Genomic DNA, 17,033 nt, shown 5'->3' with positions numbered 1-17,033 from the left:
AGCCTCTCACTTGTCCCCAATTGCAATAATTGCACATTTGTATACTTAAAAACATTTTTGCGGAATATTAAAAATAATGACAAATGATAAAAATTAATGAAAAAAGATAGAAAATATAACATTCTTCAAATATTTCCCTTGATTTCTTCATTCGAGTGATTCATATCTACGTTAGTGATAAGTTAACAGAATTTTCTGACTTTATCTGAAATCAGCTCACTGTATTAAGATAACAAAGACGTCAAGATAACAGTTTCTTCTTTGCCGTTGGCGTATCGATTCGTTCAGCGTATTCGATGCATGCGCGTTTTGGCCGTTTTGTGTCAGTCGCGCTTCGTCCGTGCCGTAAGTCGGTCAGCTGTTCTGTCGTCGAGCAGTCGGGTGTACGCAGGTGTACGATCGTGCAACGTCATGTCGGTCCGGAGTGAAAATTACACCGTTGACATAGGAGGTAAATCAATAATTACCGCACAAAGCTGTCTGTTTCGTGATTTCGTGTAATAAACTAATTACTGCCTTGTGTCGTGGCAAATATATAAATATCAGGAAGGTTAAAAAATTCCCAATATTATATATTATTATATACAATTGTGTCATTACATACTTTAATTATAAATTTTTGACATCAAATTTCTCTCGAAAATGAATTAAACCTCGTGCGTTAACACTTTTTTGTATAATATATATTTTTAATTTTGTTTTAGACCGTCCTCTTTGTTCGCATGTTCGTTAATGTTTTTCTCTTATTAAAAAATTTAAAACAAAGAAAACGTTCGTTACATACATATGTATTCATATAAATATGTATTTACCAATCGGTGCGGTTTGATAATTATTAATTCTATTCTTTTTATAATTTATTTTTGTAAAATCCTTTTTTCTCATAATATTATTTATTGCAAGACGATCTATACAGAGTATCTCGGAAAAGTCGTATGTCCTTTCACTGGCAAATTCTGAGGGAATTTTGGGGATACTAAAAAGAAAACTCATCCGAAAATGTCGAGAAATGCTTTAAAATAAGAACCCAATTTTGGCAATTAAACACTTTTGCGGTAAGCGCATCAGTTATGTCAATATTTAACAAACAAGTCAATGTATAAAGGACCTTCGCAACTGCGATGTACCAAGCCTGAGGATGCGAATTTCAGACGCTAATTAGATTAAATTTAATCGTTATTATAATTTGAAAAGTATTATAGCCCCTATTTTTGTATAAGAGTTTTCATTTTAGAATTCTCCCCAAAATCTGTCAGTAAAAAAACATACGACTTTTCTGGGATAATGACTAATATAAAATTCTTAATAAAAAATAATCAAGTTATTAAAAAATATTCCAAAATTCAAAAATATTTGTGTTCTGAAAATTTATTAACCGTAAAAAATCTTTAACTTTCATATCATTTTTCCTACAGATATGCGAATAAAATACAAAGATAAAAATGAAACCTTTACGGAAGATAATTTGATTAGCAAGGAACCTATCGAGCAGTTCAAAGTATGGTTTGAAGAGGCCTGCAATACTCCGCAAATTTTGGAACCTAATGCGATGATTCTCGCGACAGCAACGAGGTAATATTTCTTCTTGATTTTTTCGAAATTTTGAAATATATGATCTCGTAATAAAATTAAATATAAACGTACGTGTCATATGCGTTATTAGGAAAGACAAAACGTTTATGTAGATAGAATTAGAAGTTTTACAGTTCGTTAATTAACGGAAATGCTAATCACGTAAGAAAAAAAATAAAAGTTGATTAGTTAAGAGTTAAGAGTTAATGCTAATGAACTGCAAGAAGATTGCGCAAATAACCGACAATTCACTTATGTTTTACGTCACAATTGTTTCAGAGATGGAGTACCATCCGTGCGCGTGGTGTTGCTGAAAGGCTTCGGCACTGAAGGCTTCAAGTTCTACACGAATTACGACAGCAGAAAAGGTCGCGAATTAGTGAGTTGAGATATTTCACTGTCATTCAAATATTTAATAGACATTTTTTGCGATACCAAAGAGACAAACAAATTCTGCGTTATTCGATTTATTTGCAGGCTGAAAATCCGCAGGCCGCGCTGACTTTCTATTGGGAATCTCTTAGACGAAGCGTACGGTATTCGTTTTTTTTTATACCAGGTTTTATCTCACAAACAGCAAAATTTCCGCGATAGCGTTATATCTTATTACAACACCGCTTTAATCAATTCTTTCGTCATAATTATTTGTTTGGTTTATTACTAATTATTTTAGGTACGTATCGAAGGTCTCGTGAAAAAAACCTCGGCGGAAGATTCGGACCGTTATTTCCAAAGCCGCCCGTATGAAAATAAGATCGGATCTATGGCCAGCAAGCAGAGCAGCGTGATCGCCAGCAGACAGACTCTGATTGTAAAAGAAAGAGAACTGCTTGCACAGTTCCCAGAAAATCAGATTAAAAGACCCGCTTGCTGGTAGGTAATATTATAATTAGAAAATAATTAATATATCATTAGTAAATCGTTATTAAATTGGTGCACGCGTAAAGCGTTATTAAATTGATGTACGTGTAAAGCATTGACTTGAAAGTTTTTCTGATTATATATATTATATATATTATATATTCTGATTATAATTATTTCAAATATAAAAATTTCTTATACGAGAAACGCTAAGAAGACTAATAGCCACGTGCGATGGCACGCTGCCACTGTTCATTTCGCAACACTAATATATGTACATTTATTACCACTGACGGACCGTTAATATATAGTGTCGTGCATTTGCCACGTGTATAATTTCCAAATTTAGATCATCGTTTATTTATAAAGATCGTTATATTAGATGCCTTATTTCAGGGGCGGTTATCTCGTCGTGCCATATTCCGTAGAATTCTGGCAAGGTCAGAGCGATCGACTTCACGACAGAATCCGTTTCAGACGTCCGAAAATGAACGAGAAAGTGGACAATATTCTTGTGCACAAAGGAGAGGATGGATGGGTGTACGAGAGACTCTCGCCATAAAAAAAACATCGCAACAAAAATCGTTTCTTAACAAAAGACGAATGAAAAAGTTTACTTTCGTATACGTAAGCAGAAAACAAATCTTGCTGTGGAAGAATCGCTACTGCTGACATATTTTACTGTAATTACATTCCGAGCCGATACCTCAGTATTAAGACAATAATGTTATACACCAGACGTTTGTTTTTGATGCAGTTTCCTCGTGAGTTTCAGAATTTCTCTGCTCACTCCTGAAATATATATATAGTTAATATTGTTGAACCAGTAAAAAAGAAAAATATATTTACGATTAATCGTTAATCACCATCCTGACTTCTCCACACCGACTTAACGTCGAAACACCCGTCCTTCAAGATGAGATTCTCAAACTGTCTCATTCCCCCACCAACGCCAAAATAATAAGTTTTTCCGGCGACAAATCTAAAAGAAATCACTTTTCGAAACTCAAGTTTTGATATAGAAATGAAGTATCACTGTGATCCAATCTACTTACACAACGCCATCGGCTTTTAGTTTTGTCTTAAAAATCTCATATAACTTTTTATGATTATCAGGATTGTAAATCGTTTCGCTCGTGAAGATATAATCGTATTTTTTACTTTCGTCGAATAACGTCGCGAGAGAAGCCCAATCCCCGGCATAAAATTCGCACCTCGTTAGTACAGTCGTACGATCAAAATTCAGTACCACATTCGGAATTGTCACAGATTTTAGCACTTCGGTATTCTACAAAAAAATATTTCGTTAATCACGGCCCGCTTTTTAGCGCGGCAATCACGACTCATACGAACATAATCTTGGAAATGGACCGCGGAATTTTTGCGAAGAGACAAAAGACCGATCAATCCAGCACCGCAGCCTAGATCCATGACGAGTTTGCCTTTTAACTCGATTTTCTTCTCCAGTATGTACTGACCCAAATCAAACGTGCATTCCCAGATTTTTAATCCGCCTTAATTGCACAATTAATTTTTAAAGTATATTAAATATATTATAACGAAACTTCGAGGATTCCAATAAAATTTAAATTGTCAGTAAATCCTAAAGAAAACTTTAAAAGAATTTTAACTTGCGCAAAAATTACCTTCGTATTTCGCTGGAATGAGATCGGAATGTTTCGACTCGGCCTCAACAATATTCTGGTAATTTTGATCAGTTAAATCCTGCGTTACTTTATCAGAGCGGATTAATTTTAGATTGCAACCAGAAAACACTTCGGTCTCCGTATAATAATCAGCCTCATATTTCGCTTCAATTTGTTCTGGCGTTATTTCAAGTTTGGAGGCGGAAATCCATTCTAAGTTACCCTTCTGTTCGCTCTCCTCTAAAATTATTTAAATAAATAAGTCCTTTGCGCGCGCGTACTTCGTGAAAATTGAAAGATGCGAGTTGAATATTCGCGGGAAAACAGTTTTATGATGCTTTAACCTCAAATTATGAATAGACACGTGCGTCTCTATTACATATCACATAAGTATTAGCCGTACCTTCAGTAGTACCGGTTGCATCTTCTGCAAATCGGAACTTAAACATTTCTCGCAAAGTTTGAGTTGAAAAATTAAAAAGTTAAACGTTTGATAAAATTAAAATACCAATAGGGGATATGGGTACAGACAGAGCATGATAAGGATAGACCGACATGCTCGTGTTTTAGATATGGAACCTGTTTATTGGCGCCTCTACAAAACGTGCACGTTGAACTACGTAGCCACAGATATTTTCGCGCGCGCGACGGATAACATATCCACAGTCTTCAATTTTGTTCCGTTTAATTTTAGTCCGTGCTAGATTCACCGAATATAACTATATATCAATGAATTATAAGAATAAAAACTACAAATTGGAATAATTTAAATCTAAAAATAATATTCTCCATTTTAAAAAGATATAAAAAAAGCGTCAAGTATTTGTAATGTCATTTATAATCAAGATTTAATTGAAGAATATTTAGATAAAATTTGGCTTGAGATATAGTTTGAGTTCTATTTTTCTTTATAGGAAAAAACATGGAAGAGGAGGAATGTCTCCGACGAGATAAGAAAAAGAGGAAAGACGAATATAATGCAAAAAGTTCAACTGAAAAAAGGCCTCAGAAAACGGGTAGGTAGGAATAGGCAGGAATTATTGTAATTTGAAATTGTAATGTATTGTATCTACGATGGTAAGCCAGAAAACTGCTAGGTCACTTCTCGAGGTCAAACTTATATTGTTTGGAGAATGACGACATCTAGTATATATAGTCGTATAAATACTGCATCCGCAATTTCAAGAGCATTATGTAATACTTCGGAGTTAAAAAAATTAAATACATTATGTATATTTGCTAAAAATATTAATACTAGCTTATGTTGCAGCCAATCTTAATTATAATAAATTATAACAATATTCGATATCAAATGAATCCACTGAAGAAAGATTTTAAATCTCAATTTCAATTATTGATGTAAATATAATAACTGCCGTTATACTTATTTACTTTTTTTTGTAAGAATTTATTTTGCAGTAATGTATTTGCAAGATAATATATTCAATGCTAACATATTATGTCAATTTACTTTTACAAGAGAGAGAGAGAGAGAGAGAGCGAGAGAGGTGGTAGGGAAGGAAGAGAGAGTTTTCCCATTTTTCTACACCGATGTAGTACGTGATAAAATTCTCTAGTAACGCTTATCGTTACCCGATAATCCGACAATTTTCCGAATAAACAGTCATTAACTATTTCGATATTGTTTCTTTGTATCAATTTAATCCTCGATATTACTTCCGATGGGACATTAATTCTCAGCAATAATTTTGTCATTCGTAATTACATTTTGTAAGAAAAATTAGTAAGAAATTTTCCAAAAAATTTTTTGTTTATTTTGGATGATTACTGCAAAGCGGTCACACTCACTCTTATATTCACTTTTATATTGCAAAAAGTACATACATATATATAATCGTTACCTTGATATGTATTTCAGTTGTAATATGACTCGCATGCTCTTCTCATGACTTACATCAATTACTATTTTACCGTTAATCATCGTCATTGCTCACAATGCTTTCTTAATTGTATATCGCGTATATTAGCCAGTAGCAATCGTACGTTCCGCGAATTTTTCAAATTATTCGTTAATTTTTATTGCTTTGACTAACGCCATTGTTCACGCTTACGTCAATGACTAACGATTTTATCATGATTACCTAAATATTTTCAATTCCATTTTTTCTTTACTTTTTTTCTTTAGTAATTAAATGGCTGCATTATCTGACGGCTATTTTCGGTACAATTATCCGCGTACTATTTGCATTCGTGAATCTTAACATGAATTCCGTAGCGTTACTCGCATTAAATTTAACGAGTTAATATATCCTTGGTTATCGATATAGCAAACAATATCGTTCTTTCGACAGAAGCAATCCGACGCACGTCATGTCGCAAGAGTTATGCCAATGACAAACGACCGCAGGAAATAATTAGTCGACAGCTATGACAGCGCACGAGTAAACAAAAGTCATTTGACGCCTTTCATGAATAAGGTATTATCTCAAAATCACACATTCGCAAACACGAGTAACGATGTACTCACCTCGTTACATCGACGGTTATTATTATAAGTACAGAAACGGAACAAAAATTTGCATATCGACACATATTTTGTCTACTGTAATTCGATGAATGAAATAGCTGTCACAAAATAATGCCTTCTTCTATTTCAATTATTTTCATCTGTTTGAATTATTAAGTAACGATTTTATTTTCGTAAAATTACGGGCAATATTCATACAAAAAATATATATCATATACATACACTTGAATGATAATTCAGACTGCATTAGATTAAATAGATTCAATTTAAAATGACGTAGTTCCATTTAAGCGAATTGCATCGTTCGATATATTCCTATCAGAAGACAAATATGTTATCTGTCAGATATTATAGATCTGATATCCAAATGCGCATGAAAATAGCAAGCCATCAATATTATTCGCAGGCAGAAAATGGACATTTTAATAAATTGCGTTGTTATTCACTGACGTTGCTTATCAAAAATTTTCGATCGCTGATCGAAGCAATCAGAAAAAATATAATTGAAAAACCGAGTCACTAAATAGAATTTTATGTGTTTTCTATAACTGTCGCGCGATATTGATTAGTTTATGTAACTTCTAGATATCGTTACTTATCGGAAATATACGATCCATTTGATAAGATCGTGCGAATCGTGTTCGTTGTAACGTGACTGTTAACTCGCGTAGAAAAAAAAATGTTATATATGTATAAACTTCATTAATAAAAAATAAATGTAACAAATAGGATCAATTGTGTCGAAACTTCGTAATTCTCTTTCTCTCCTTTATTATTATTATTTATAAGTAATTGTAAATGACATTAGCACATTTAACTGTGTTATAGATATTGCATTTAAGTTAAAGAGAAGATGATCTTTTTTTCTATATAGACAAGTTATTTGCTTATACTCTCTTTATATATTTTTCGATTATTTATTTTATAAATTTTTTTCAGTATTTTTCTCTCTCCAATCTCTTAGAATATATAAACGCACGAACGTTAACATACTTATTAATTATCTTAATATATAGGCTTTCATGCTTTTTTTGTGTCATCATTTTCACAGTATTTCTCGTTGCACTACACTCAATCACTTTTCCAATCTCGTTAATTTCAACCTATCGCGTTCGATTTCTTATCGCGCGACAGCGCAATCCCGCGTCCTTCCGCATTTCGATCGCAATCGGAGTCGATGCAGATATTGCGCGAATTTTCGGACTAGCGTCGCTCCTCCTCGAAGTTGTCGTCATTGTCAACGTTACGATCATTGTGAGAAACGCGCCGAAGAGGGGGCAGGGTTAAGGGACTATCAAACGGGTTGGTTCTCGACGCGCGATTTCTCCGAGGGACTTCCCGGCAATCTCGGCTGTCATTCGGTTTTTCGTTTAAAAGCGGACGCGACGACACAATGCCTACCCAGTTTAACTTTTGACACGCGCTGTAACGATGTCAATCACCATGAGAATGTCCTACATCATCCGACTGCCGGCGCTGTGCGCCTTCGTACTCCTTCTCGGTCTCCTCGAACACGCGGTGCTCGCCGTTCCCATTGACAACATGAATTTCATCAATGCAACTGGTAAGCTATTTGAAAATCGAAGATTTCGATAAAAACTATATCATGTTCTTGGAATTAATTCTTCGTCGTGGAAGAAAATTGCGACCTCGCTAATATTGTGGAAGATCACGTGGTAAACATTTATAAGAAGATTTATGATATATACAAGTTTAATTTTTTGCATTACTTATAAATAAGTATTATCTGTATTTTTTCCTAGTATTATTATTCGTGGCTTTTAGTAATCTTTTTATATCAAGTTTTTTACATGATTTTTTCTCGATCGTTTTTAATAATCTTTATACGCAAATCGGAAAGTTTCTACTTCTTTCGATTTATCCGATAACGAGCTTGCATTTCTACGTATACCTTTTATGTATGTAAATATATAATAAAAAAGTAGTTGCAAACATCCGCGACGAATTAACTTTTACTTAACTTTGTTTTCGTTCAAAGATAAGTTCAAAGATATCTACGATCTTCCGATCGCTCATTAGCGTATACTTAACTGTCGTGAGTCATCTGCATGCAAACTAAAGTGTTTAATAATAAAGTCCACGTTTAGATATGATAAGTATAATAAGTGCGCAGCTCACAGCAATTTTTGCTAAAAAAAAGTCCACATTTGCATTGGAGTCGTAGTGACTAGTGTGTATCCAGCTTTCTGGCAGTGTTATGACTTAATACAAAATTAAAATTAATCAGTTGTTTAAAAATAAAACGTTAACGTGATACAATATAGGTTCGTGCGACCTCGCAAAAATGATTATGCACGGATAATCTGCTTAAGTTCAAGAACCTGTTTACAGCCCGTATAAAAGAAAACCAATAAACTTTTCTTCTTAAAGTATGTTACAAATCTATATTTGTAAATTGTCCTGTTAAACTGTATTATGTCGTATAAGTTGATTTACGCGATCGGACGTGTATCTAGAGAAAGTGAAATTCGAGATAAAAACAAAGCAATTATGCGCTCTTCATGACAAGCGCGCTTCGATAATTAGTCAGTATTTTTCCAGAGTTTTCTATATCTGCGGAATGCATTTGAGCAGAAATTATTTTACTCGGAAATCCAACCGGGCAATCTGTCACTGTATCTCAAGGACGAAATAATTTCTGCACGATAGAAACATATTTGCAATTGCGCAACTAATTGCTGAAAACGTGCTCGCTAACTCGTTAGCTGACTCCAATTTATAACTGTCAAGTTCTGCGTTGGTTATTCTGCGCGACAATGCAGGAAAATCGTAATTTTATCAATTATTATTATAAAGAATCTATAATGCATTTAAATAGGAATTACGCACACTAGTTTAAACAACACGTTAAGCTTTCCATCTTTTAAAATTATCCAGCCTTCGAAAAGTTAATTTAATTTCAGAATAATTTATTAAGAAACAAACAAGAACAATCGATAAATTTTCAATTCTCCAGAGTGCCCGAGAATTGTCAGTCGAAAGGAATGGAAAGCCAGGAAGCGTCTCGAATTCGAGATAATGCCGGTAACACCAGCACCGTACGTGGTAATCCATCACGGCGGTATACGTAACTACTGTCAGGATCAGGAGACGTGCTCCGCGATCGTTAGATCCTACCAGAACTTACACCTGGACGATCGGGGCTGGTGGGACATTGGTTATAATTTCCTCATTGGCGAGGACGGTAATGTCTACGAAGGTCGCGGCTGGGACTACACTGGCGCGCATTCACCTGGATACAACACCCAGAGCATAGGCATATGTATCATAGGACACTTCAGTGGTAATTAAGTTATAATTGATATATCGCCGGTATAAATAATGTTCCATCGAGAAAAGATTAACAATTTTTGGATTGTCGAGAATAAATTGTTGGAAAATATTTCTTGTTTTTTTTCACTTTTTGTGTTGCAATTAAAAGATATTAAATTGCATAGATCAAAGATAAGTTATATTATTTAAAAATTCAAGAGTACCATCTCAAAAATTGACTTTATTAGAAAATTTTGTCTTTTATATTATATAAAACAACACGCAAGCTAGCACTTTCCTTAAGATATCGCAAAAAGAAACTTCTGCGTCAGTTGTTGTGACGTATGTAAATGTATGATTTCGCAGACTTTCTCCCGAACGCGGCCGCTCTGAAGACGTTGAACGAGCTGATAGCCTGCGGGGTTTCACTTGGCAAGATAAGAGACAACTACAACGTAATTGGTCATCGACAAGCGCGAAACACGGAATGCCCCGGCGAGACCTTTTACAAGTACGTAGTTACTCTTCCCGGTTGGACTGCAAATCCGATACCTCACATACGTTCGACCACCACCACGACGAAACCGACGATGCAGGAGGACGTAGAGGAAAACAGCAAATCGAACGTTACTCTATGATGGCATTTTTAGGTCATTGTCAAATACACCGCAATTATAACGAATTATAAGTATAGAACAAAAATTTATCAAAGGACTGCAAGTACCGCAAAATTATTTCACTTTTATTAAAAAGGATACAATCGTATCTAACGTCGACTTGCGGTATATTTCTCTTTTTTTCTTATTTATAATAAGAGTCTGATAGATTTGCGTGTCAGAGTAACTTCTGAAAACCCGCTTACGTTATTTAGTAAGTGGAGTTTAGTTTTATATCATGTATATACATGTAATAGTTTTTTTTCGATATAGATACCGGATACAACCGTTGCTACCTCTGCTACTGTTATTACGAAACATATTTGCTGCCGTGAATTAGGTCATTTAATAAATAAAAGAAAATATGGCTTTCTCCGTCTCGCGAAGGTGATTCCCCCGATGTGCAAAGTGACCCCGTAGACTTTCCGCGCTAACTTTTACGTAATAGCATGGTTAAGATGCCGTCAATAAAACTGTCATTATAGCCGTCATTAAAATGCAAAGTTCATGTACACGCAGTGTGTACGCGTTTTAAATCGTTACAAAAGTCAAATAGGACACTCTAGAGTATGTGACATAAATATAATATCTATCACGCAAGTTCGACAAACGAGATCAATGTTACTCTCGCCTCGGTTCGCGTGCGGGCGTACTTTTACATGGCTATGCTTAAGCAATATATGCTCTAAGGTCACGGTCTTCGGGTTTAATTAACGACAATGATAATCGAAATATCACGATGCCACACGATTGCCTCTGCCCTCTGGCATAATTTCGTATGGATTATTCCGACAAAATCTTCTCAAGTACTATCTGTTCCATAATGTATGATATATACTGTAAATTACGACCGCGGACTTCATGGACATTGAAACGGTAGAATTAGCAAATATATTGACAATATAAACAAATGGACATATATCTTTCAGAAAAATTATTTTTTGGTCGACATATTGATCACTTTTTGGAAAAATTGCAAAAATCATCTGCATAGACATCTGAAAAACTGACTTGCTTACTGCATTCCTCAATCTTATTTACGCAGACAATAATAGATTATTTAAATATATTCTTATATTTACGAGTAATAAATTTGAAAAAAAACGTCAATTTGTTGATCACAAAAGACTGATCACCTCCCGGGGATGCCCAGAAGCATTGTTTTGCTGGACACGTGAAATCGATAATCACTGCTGTACATAATGTAACATAATCGCAATTTCATTACCATATGCTGTTTTTCGCTCAAAGTTCAGGGAGATCAGATAAGAATTCAAATTGAGAGTTTCGTAACGCGTTTCGCTATTTGCGCTAATCAAAGTTTCGATCGAAGTGTGAGCAAATCCGAAACATTGGCAGGCGTTTGTCAATATTGATTTTGCATTATACGATTGGTGGGTCAACTTGTGCGCGCGACTAGCTCGATAAGGTTTCTTAAAAGCCTGTTCCTTTTAAGCAATACGAATGATTAGCCACATACTATTATATTTCTTGTACTTATCATTTTCATTCATTTAAAATATATAATTGTTTCGCATTTCTCATTAAATCATCAGTAAATAGATGAGTAGATCAAATAAATATATTAGTAAATACTAAATAGATAGTTCTATATATAGCATAAGTTTGTGTGTACAATAAAATAAATGTGTATTATAAAATTCTCTTCCCATCATCTCCCCATAGTAAATCTAAATAATTATATATATAAATATATATATATATATATATAAATATATATATATATATATATATAATCAAACCTGTATAATTATGTCAAATAATTATGTTTTTCGTTACCAACTATTTTGAACAGTTTTGATTGGTAATAAAAAAATTATCTAATTGTCTAACAAATTATTTTAATAATAAAATTTTGGATTACACAAATTTTGTCGAAAAAAATGTATTATAAATTTACACATATAAGTATATCGATATTTCAATTAAATGATTTGAGCACCTTCAACCGGTATTAAAATTCCCGTTAGTTTGACCTCTCCCCCTTCTTCCGTATAAGTCAACAGATTAGTAACTTGCTAGGGAAGTCCGGAGATATCAAATGTGCATGTATATACACGTACACATTATAGGCTGGTATAGCTAGAGATCGTGCCACAAGAGTAATATCATGAATTAAGAATGCTTATATATTGCATGCCACGTCGCATATAGAATCAGTATCGTTTTTACAAGTCAAAATGAACATCGCAACGACGGTGATATTAATCTTTGCGACGCTCGTCGCCCAGGAGACTACCGCCAGTAAATTCATTAAATATATTATTTATGTCGTGCGAGTTAAATCGTGAACTTCACTTTATGCCTGTGTGATCGTCGAAATTTCTAGAGATATTTTTTACAGTGTGTAAAAAGTTGTTTCTGTGAAAAAATATTTTGCATAAGCACATCTTTATTCTTAGTTTCAAAGATATTTAATAAAAAATTTGCATTTTACATAATGATAATTGTAAATAATTCCACGACAAGATATAAAGTTATTGAAAAACTAAGTGCTATTGAATGAGTTTTTTGTCCTAGTGGTTCTCTTCATATTTTCTTGATTAATCAAAACTATCATTACATTACGACTCATGGGAAAATACTAATTATTGTCGATTAGTTGATTAATAATGTATTTGCGCAACAAGTATTGTGGTTAAATCTATTTGAATAAAGTAAGATTTATGACATGATAAAGTATTATGAAAACATCTCGTTTAGCAGGATTTTCACATTAACTATTATTACATCAATGCAATAATTTTCATTTCAAGTAATTTCTTCCAAGCTAAGATATGATAATCACAAATAATTTCACAAATATTTGCGAGTAAGAAATGTTTTTATAAATGTTTTCTTATTTTGATTACGAATAAAAATTAGAAACATATGTGAGTGTAGTTATAATATTATTACATTTATTCATTTCTTAGTATTCAAGAGTCCGATTCGTGTTTAAAAAACAATGTTGCCCTCCGAGATACAAAATATTCTGTTCACATAATACGTCGTCTACAATGGGCAATAGCAGTAAGTTGTAAACCATAAGAAATTAATCAACCATTATCAGTTATCTCTTTACATTCGATTGTAATTGGTTAATTTCTTATGGCTTATGGCTTACAGCCTATACTGCTACTGTCTATTGTAAACTACATATAAAATATAAAAAGGAAACATAAGAAGTATGTGGGTTCATAAATTTTCGAGTTCGTCTTCTAAAAAAAAATGTCTTGTGTAAAATTTATGTGAAATGTCGTTTCATATAATTTAAAGATCTAAAAAAAATAATTGTTTTAAATTTAATTAATTAAACTAGATTTTAGGATTAAACTTTAACCGACTGATTTAATTAACATTATTGCTAAAGTATTTTTACATGAAGCACAGTCATTTTTAATTTTTAATTTGCTTTTTCAGATAGCCCAAACATCATTTCTAGAACACAATGGGGCGCTAGAGCACCGAAATCGCAAGCTCTCAATCTCAAATTAAAACCAGCGCCTTACGTGATCATTCATCATTCGACTGGCTCCGGCTGCGAAATTCAAGCTCTGTGTCAGTTAAAAGTGAGGCAATTCCAGGTAATTAATACCAGAAAACAAAACTTTTTCTGAATAATAAATCTTTTAATTGTAAGTCAGAAATCTTCATTCGCAAACAACAATTTACTATTCTATCGAGCAATATTTTAGGTCTAAACGAGTGTATTTCTTTTAATAATAGAACAGATTAATTATTGGTTCTTTTTTATTTTGCGTTTTAATGACTAATAAATAATAGTACTTGCATGTCATAGTGATTAAAAATTTTGTTTCAAGAATGACCACATGAATAAGAAAGGATGGGCCGACATTGGTTACAATTTTCTAGTCGGTGAAGACGGAAACGTTTACGAGGGTCGCGGATGGGGCAAGCAAGGCGCTCATTCTATACCATTCAATAAGAAGAGTATTGGAATTTGCATCATCGGAAATTACACAAGTAAGCAATATTAGAGATAACACGGATTTGTAATTAGTGTCGCATGTACGTAACATGTATTTCTCTAACATGCTTTTTCTCATTAGATCGAACGCCAAAGCCAGCGGCGGTACAAGCAGTGGCTGACTTGATCGTTCAAGGCGTAGAGAACGGCGAAATAAAGAGTGATTATAAACTTCTAGGACATCGACAAACATGGGCAACCGCATGTCCTGGAGATAGTCTTTACGAGATGATAAAATCGTGGCCTAAGTGGTCGCAAAGTGAATAAACTAAATATATATAAGTTCTAATATAACCCGTAATGAAAATCTTTTTTTTATCAGTCGCGATCAGAATAATAAACTATGATTTTGTAATCGATGTTATACGAAATTTACGAGGTTCGTATCGTATTTGACTGTAAAAACATTAAAATTTACATAATCGATCAATTTTATGTATATCGCTATATCGAACTAATTAATAGGTCAGAATTTGTACTATTTGTAGAAATAAATAATCTTTTTTTACATATACGTAAATATTATTTAATTCATATATAGCAGCACATCTTATTATAAAATATTAATTTCACAGTATTATTGGCGATTAACAATCAAATATAATTACATATAGTTTTCATGCGATTATTATACGTAGATAGTAACGAGACCGTTGAGGTACGTATCGTAAGTGTCCTCCTCGGTCCTGACGCAAATTTCCAATCTCGAATAATCGAGTGCAACATTACTGTTATTACACTCGACCTGGTCCCTTATCTGGGATGAAACAAATAATTTTATTCTTTCTATGTTGTCTCAATATGTCATAGAGAATTCACTGCGAGTCTAACACTCTTAAGGATGTAGCAAACATAATACAATTAATTACACACCTGCAGATGAATTTGTCTGCCGAATTGCTCATTCAACTTTTCTATGCATATTTTTGTTCCGTACGGAATGCCAGATCTCAAATTACCGGCCACGGTAACGAAACGAGCGCGACCATCAAGGTAATCCTAAAATGAATTTAGACATAGCAGAGAGAATAGTCCGCAAATCGTTTCTTGGATACCATATTGCGACTGTCACTAAAATGTCACGTTTACGAACCTGGAGAGTATTCAACATTTTTCCTTGATCGTCTAAGTGATTACGTTTATCGTCCGTCCCGAATACTGGATAATATCCGGAAAGAGACACATTATGGAAAGCATGTCCCACACATTTCAAATCCGACCTGTTCAAGCTCCTGTCTGAAGTTAATTATGCTAAGCTTAATTATGTAAGTATTAGCAAGCAAAGTTAAACATTTGAAAAATTTGATCTCTAAAAATAGGTTTTCTTAGCGGTATGTTAAATTATATATTAAGAGTAAAATTGCTTACCAGTAGCAAAGACCACGGAAAACAGAAAAAGTGCGAAAATCGCGAACATTTTTGTAATCGAATAACGCAACTCGTAACGATATCACGACAGTAATCGTTCTGATCGCCGAATGGCCAAGTCTCCCTTTTAAGCTGACCTACAATGACGTTCGGAATTTGCAAACGCTTGACAACTTACTCAATCGCTTCCGAATACATACTAATAAACAAAAGATATCAGAATCACCGTACACAGCATATATACTGTCTAAATTGTCCATCGTATTTAAACATATTTAAATAGGTTTGATTATTTGACGATATATGTGGCACGTGCCACATTAGAGGCAGATTATCATAAAGAAAATAAAATTGCAAAATATTAAATAAAAGTCAAGCTCACGTGTGTGCTAAAATATAAATGTTAGAAGCCAAAAAACGAGCAATAAACAAAATGTCAAGTAAATAAATAAATAGAAAATAAAACATTTCGATTGCACAGAATCTTCTTCGGCTAGGAATATCGTAGAGAAATATAAAAATATTCTAATGTAACATTTTAATATAAAAGCTGCGCGTTTGGAGAGCGCACTATCAGCGCTATTGTATATTTTTATGTTTAACATTAATTAAACGTAAAACAAGGACAAAGCGCAATAGCGCTGATAGCACGTTCCCGAACACAGTAAAAAAAAAGACATATATATATATATATATATATAAGATATTTTAAGGGCATTGAAATTGAAAACAAAAAATAATAAAACCGCGTAATAAAAAAATAGGAGGAAACTGCAAGAAGCTATATCTAAACTATCAACAAGTACCAATATAAGTTAAATGTCAAAGTAGTATCTCTAGTAGAACCGTTTTCTTGGTGTCAATAGAATAAAATGAATATCCGGTAGTTAAAATGTGTATAACAATTCATTATTTGGATGAGAAAAAGAATTAAGTTCCGTACGGTTGCGATATTCCAAGAAAAGTATATTTTTCTTGTTCAAAATAGTTAAAAATGTAGAAGTCAGAATGGGCAAATCACGGTTCATATAAACAACTTAAAACTCGTTATTTCAAAAGTCTCGATATAGACCAAAATAAAATTATAATATATGCCTACATATTACCTATTATGGTTTTATCAATAATAATTTTATAGTTTTTCATGAGTTCTTAACATATTTTATAAAGATATATTT

General features: G+C 33.4%; 4 protein-coding genes across 4 annotated transcripts; 2 read left to right on the top strand and 2 right to left on the bottom strand.

The window, feature by feature from the left end:
* The first annotated feature begins 279 nt into the window (after positions 1-279).
* Positions 280-3,295, top strand: LOC105451714 (pyridoxine-5'-phosphate oxidase). Its single transcript, XM_011692332.1, has 6 exons — positions 280-451; positions 1,416-1,572; positions 1,852-1,951; positions 2,050-2,103; positions 2,246-2,445; positions 2,830-3,295. The coding sequence occupies exons 1-6, from the start codon at positions 301-303 to the stop codon at positions 2,993-2,995; spliced, it is 828 nt and encodes a 275-aa protein (XP_011690634.1). The 5' UTR covers positions 280-300; the 3' UTR covers positions 2,996-3,295.
* On the bottom strand, positions 3,019-4,637 carry LOC105451715 (histidine protein methyltransferase 1 homolog). Its single transcript, XM_011692333.1, has 6 exons — positions 4,483-4,637; positions 4,080-4,319; positions 3,787-3,947; positions 3,489-3,721; positions 3,300-3,415; positions 3,019-3,225 (listed from the first exon to the last, which is right to left on the bottom strand). The coding sequence occupies exons 1-6, from the start codon at positions 4,526-4,528 to the stop codon at positions 3,161-3,163; spliced, it is 861 nt and encodes a 286-aa protein (XP_011690635.1). The 5' UTR covers positions 4,529-4,637; the 3' UTR covers positions 3,019-3,160.
* Positions 4,638-7,761: 3,124 nt separating this feature from the next.
* On the top strand, positions 7,762-14,997 carry LOC105451754. Its single transcript, XM_011692410.1, has 7 exons — positions 7,762-8,131; positions 9,545-9,871; positions 10,207-10,476; positions 12,633-12,761; positions 13,920-14,083; positions 14,321-14,483; positions 14,570-14,997. Exons 1-7 carry the CDS (start codon positions 7,999-8,001, stop codon positions 14,752-14,754), a joined length of 1,371 nt encoding a protein of 456 aa, XP_011690712.1. The 5' UTR covers positions 7,762-7,998; the 3' UTR covers positions 14,755-14,997.
* Positions 14,820-15,989, bottom strand: LOC105451716. The gene is made up of 4 exons (XM_011692334.1): positions 15,856-15,989; positions 15,581-15,723; positions 15,361-15,486; positions 14,820-15,244 (listed from the first exon to the last, which is right to left on the bottom strand). The coding sequence occupies exons 1-4, from the start codon at positions 15,902-15,904 to the stop codon at positions 15,116-15,118; spliced, it is 447 nt and encodes a 148-aa protein (XP_011690636.1). The 5' UTR covers positions 15,905-15,989; the 3' UTR covers positions 14,820-15,115.
* Between the last annotated feature and the right edge of the window lie 1,044 nt (positions 15,990-17,033).

The sequence above is a fragment of the Wasmannia auropunctata genome, unplaced genomic scaffold (assembly GCF_000956235.1).
Source record: "Wasmannia auropunctata unplaced genomic scaffold, wasmannia.A_1.0 LD336046.1, whole genome shotgun sequence".
In the NCBI taxonomy this organism is placed as follows: Eukaryota; Metazoa; Arthropoda; class Insecta; order Hymenoptera; family Formicidae; genus Wasmannia; species Wasmannia auropunctata.
This window is presented reverse-complemented; position numbering and strand designations above follow the sequence as displayed.

Coding starts and splice junctions, on each gene's coding strand:
- LOC105451714 (XM_011692332.1), top strand. CDS start 301: ATGCGCGTTTTGGCCGTTTTGTGTCAGTCGCGCTTCGTCCGTGCCGTA. Junction 1,573..1,851: donor ATTCTCGCGACAGCAACGAG/GTAATATTTCTT, acceptor CAATTGTTTCAG/AGATGGAGTACCATCCGTGC. Junction 1,952..2,049: donor GCAGAAAAGGTCGCGAATTA/GTGAGTTGAGAT, acceptor ATTTATTTGCAG/GCTGAAAATCCGCAGGCCGC.
- LOC105451715 (XM_011692333.1), bottom strand. CDS start 4,528: ATGTTTAAGTTCCGATTTGCAGAAGATGCAACCGGTACTACTGAAG. Junction 4,320..4,482: donor TGCAACCGGTACTACTGAAG/GTACGGCTAATA, acceptor AAATAATTTTAG/AGGAGAGCGAACAGAAGGGT. Junction 3,948..4,079: donor CATTCCAGCGAAATACGAAG/GTAATTTTTGCG, acceptor TGTGCAATTAAG/GCGGATTAAAAATCTGGGAA.
- LOC105451754 (XM_011692410.1), top strand. CDS start 7,999: ATGTCAATCACCATGAGAATGTCCTACATCATCCGACTGCCGGCGCTG. Junction 8,132..9,544: donor GAATTTCATCAATGCAACTG/GTAAGCTATTTG, acceptor TCAATTCTCCAG/AGTGCCCGAGAATTGTCAGT. Junction 10,477..12,632: donor CAAATCGAACGTTACTCTAT/GATGGCATTTTT, acceptor TAATATCATGAA/TTAAGAATGCTTATATATTG.
- LOC105451716 (XM_011692334.1), bottom strand. CDS start 15,904: ATGTTCGCGATTTTCGCACTTTTTCTGTTTTCCGTGGTCTTTGCTACT. Junction 15,724..15,855: donor TTCCGTGGTCTTTGCTACTG/GTAAGCAATTTT, acceptor AATTAACTTCAG/ACAGGAGCTTGAACAGGTCG. Junction 15,245..15,360: donor GCAGACAAATTCATCTGCAG/GTGTGTAATTAA, acceptor GTTTCATCCCAG/ATAAGGGACCAGGTCGAGTG.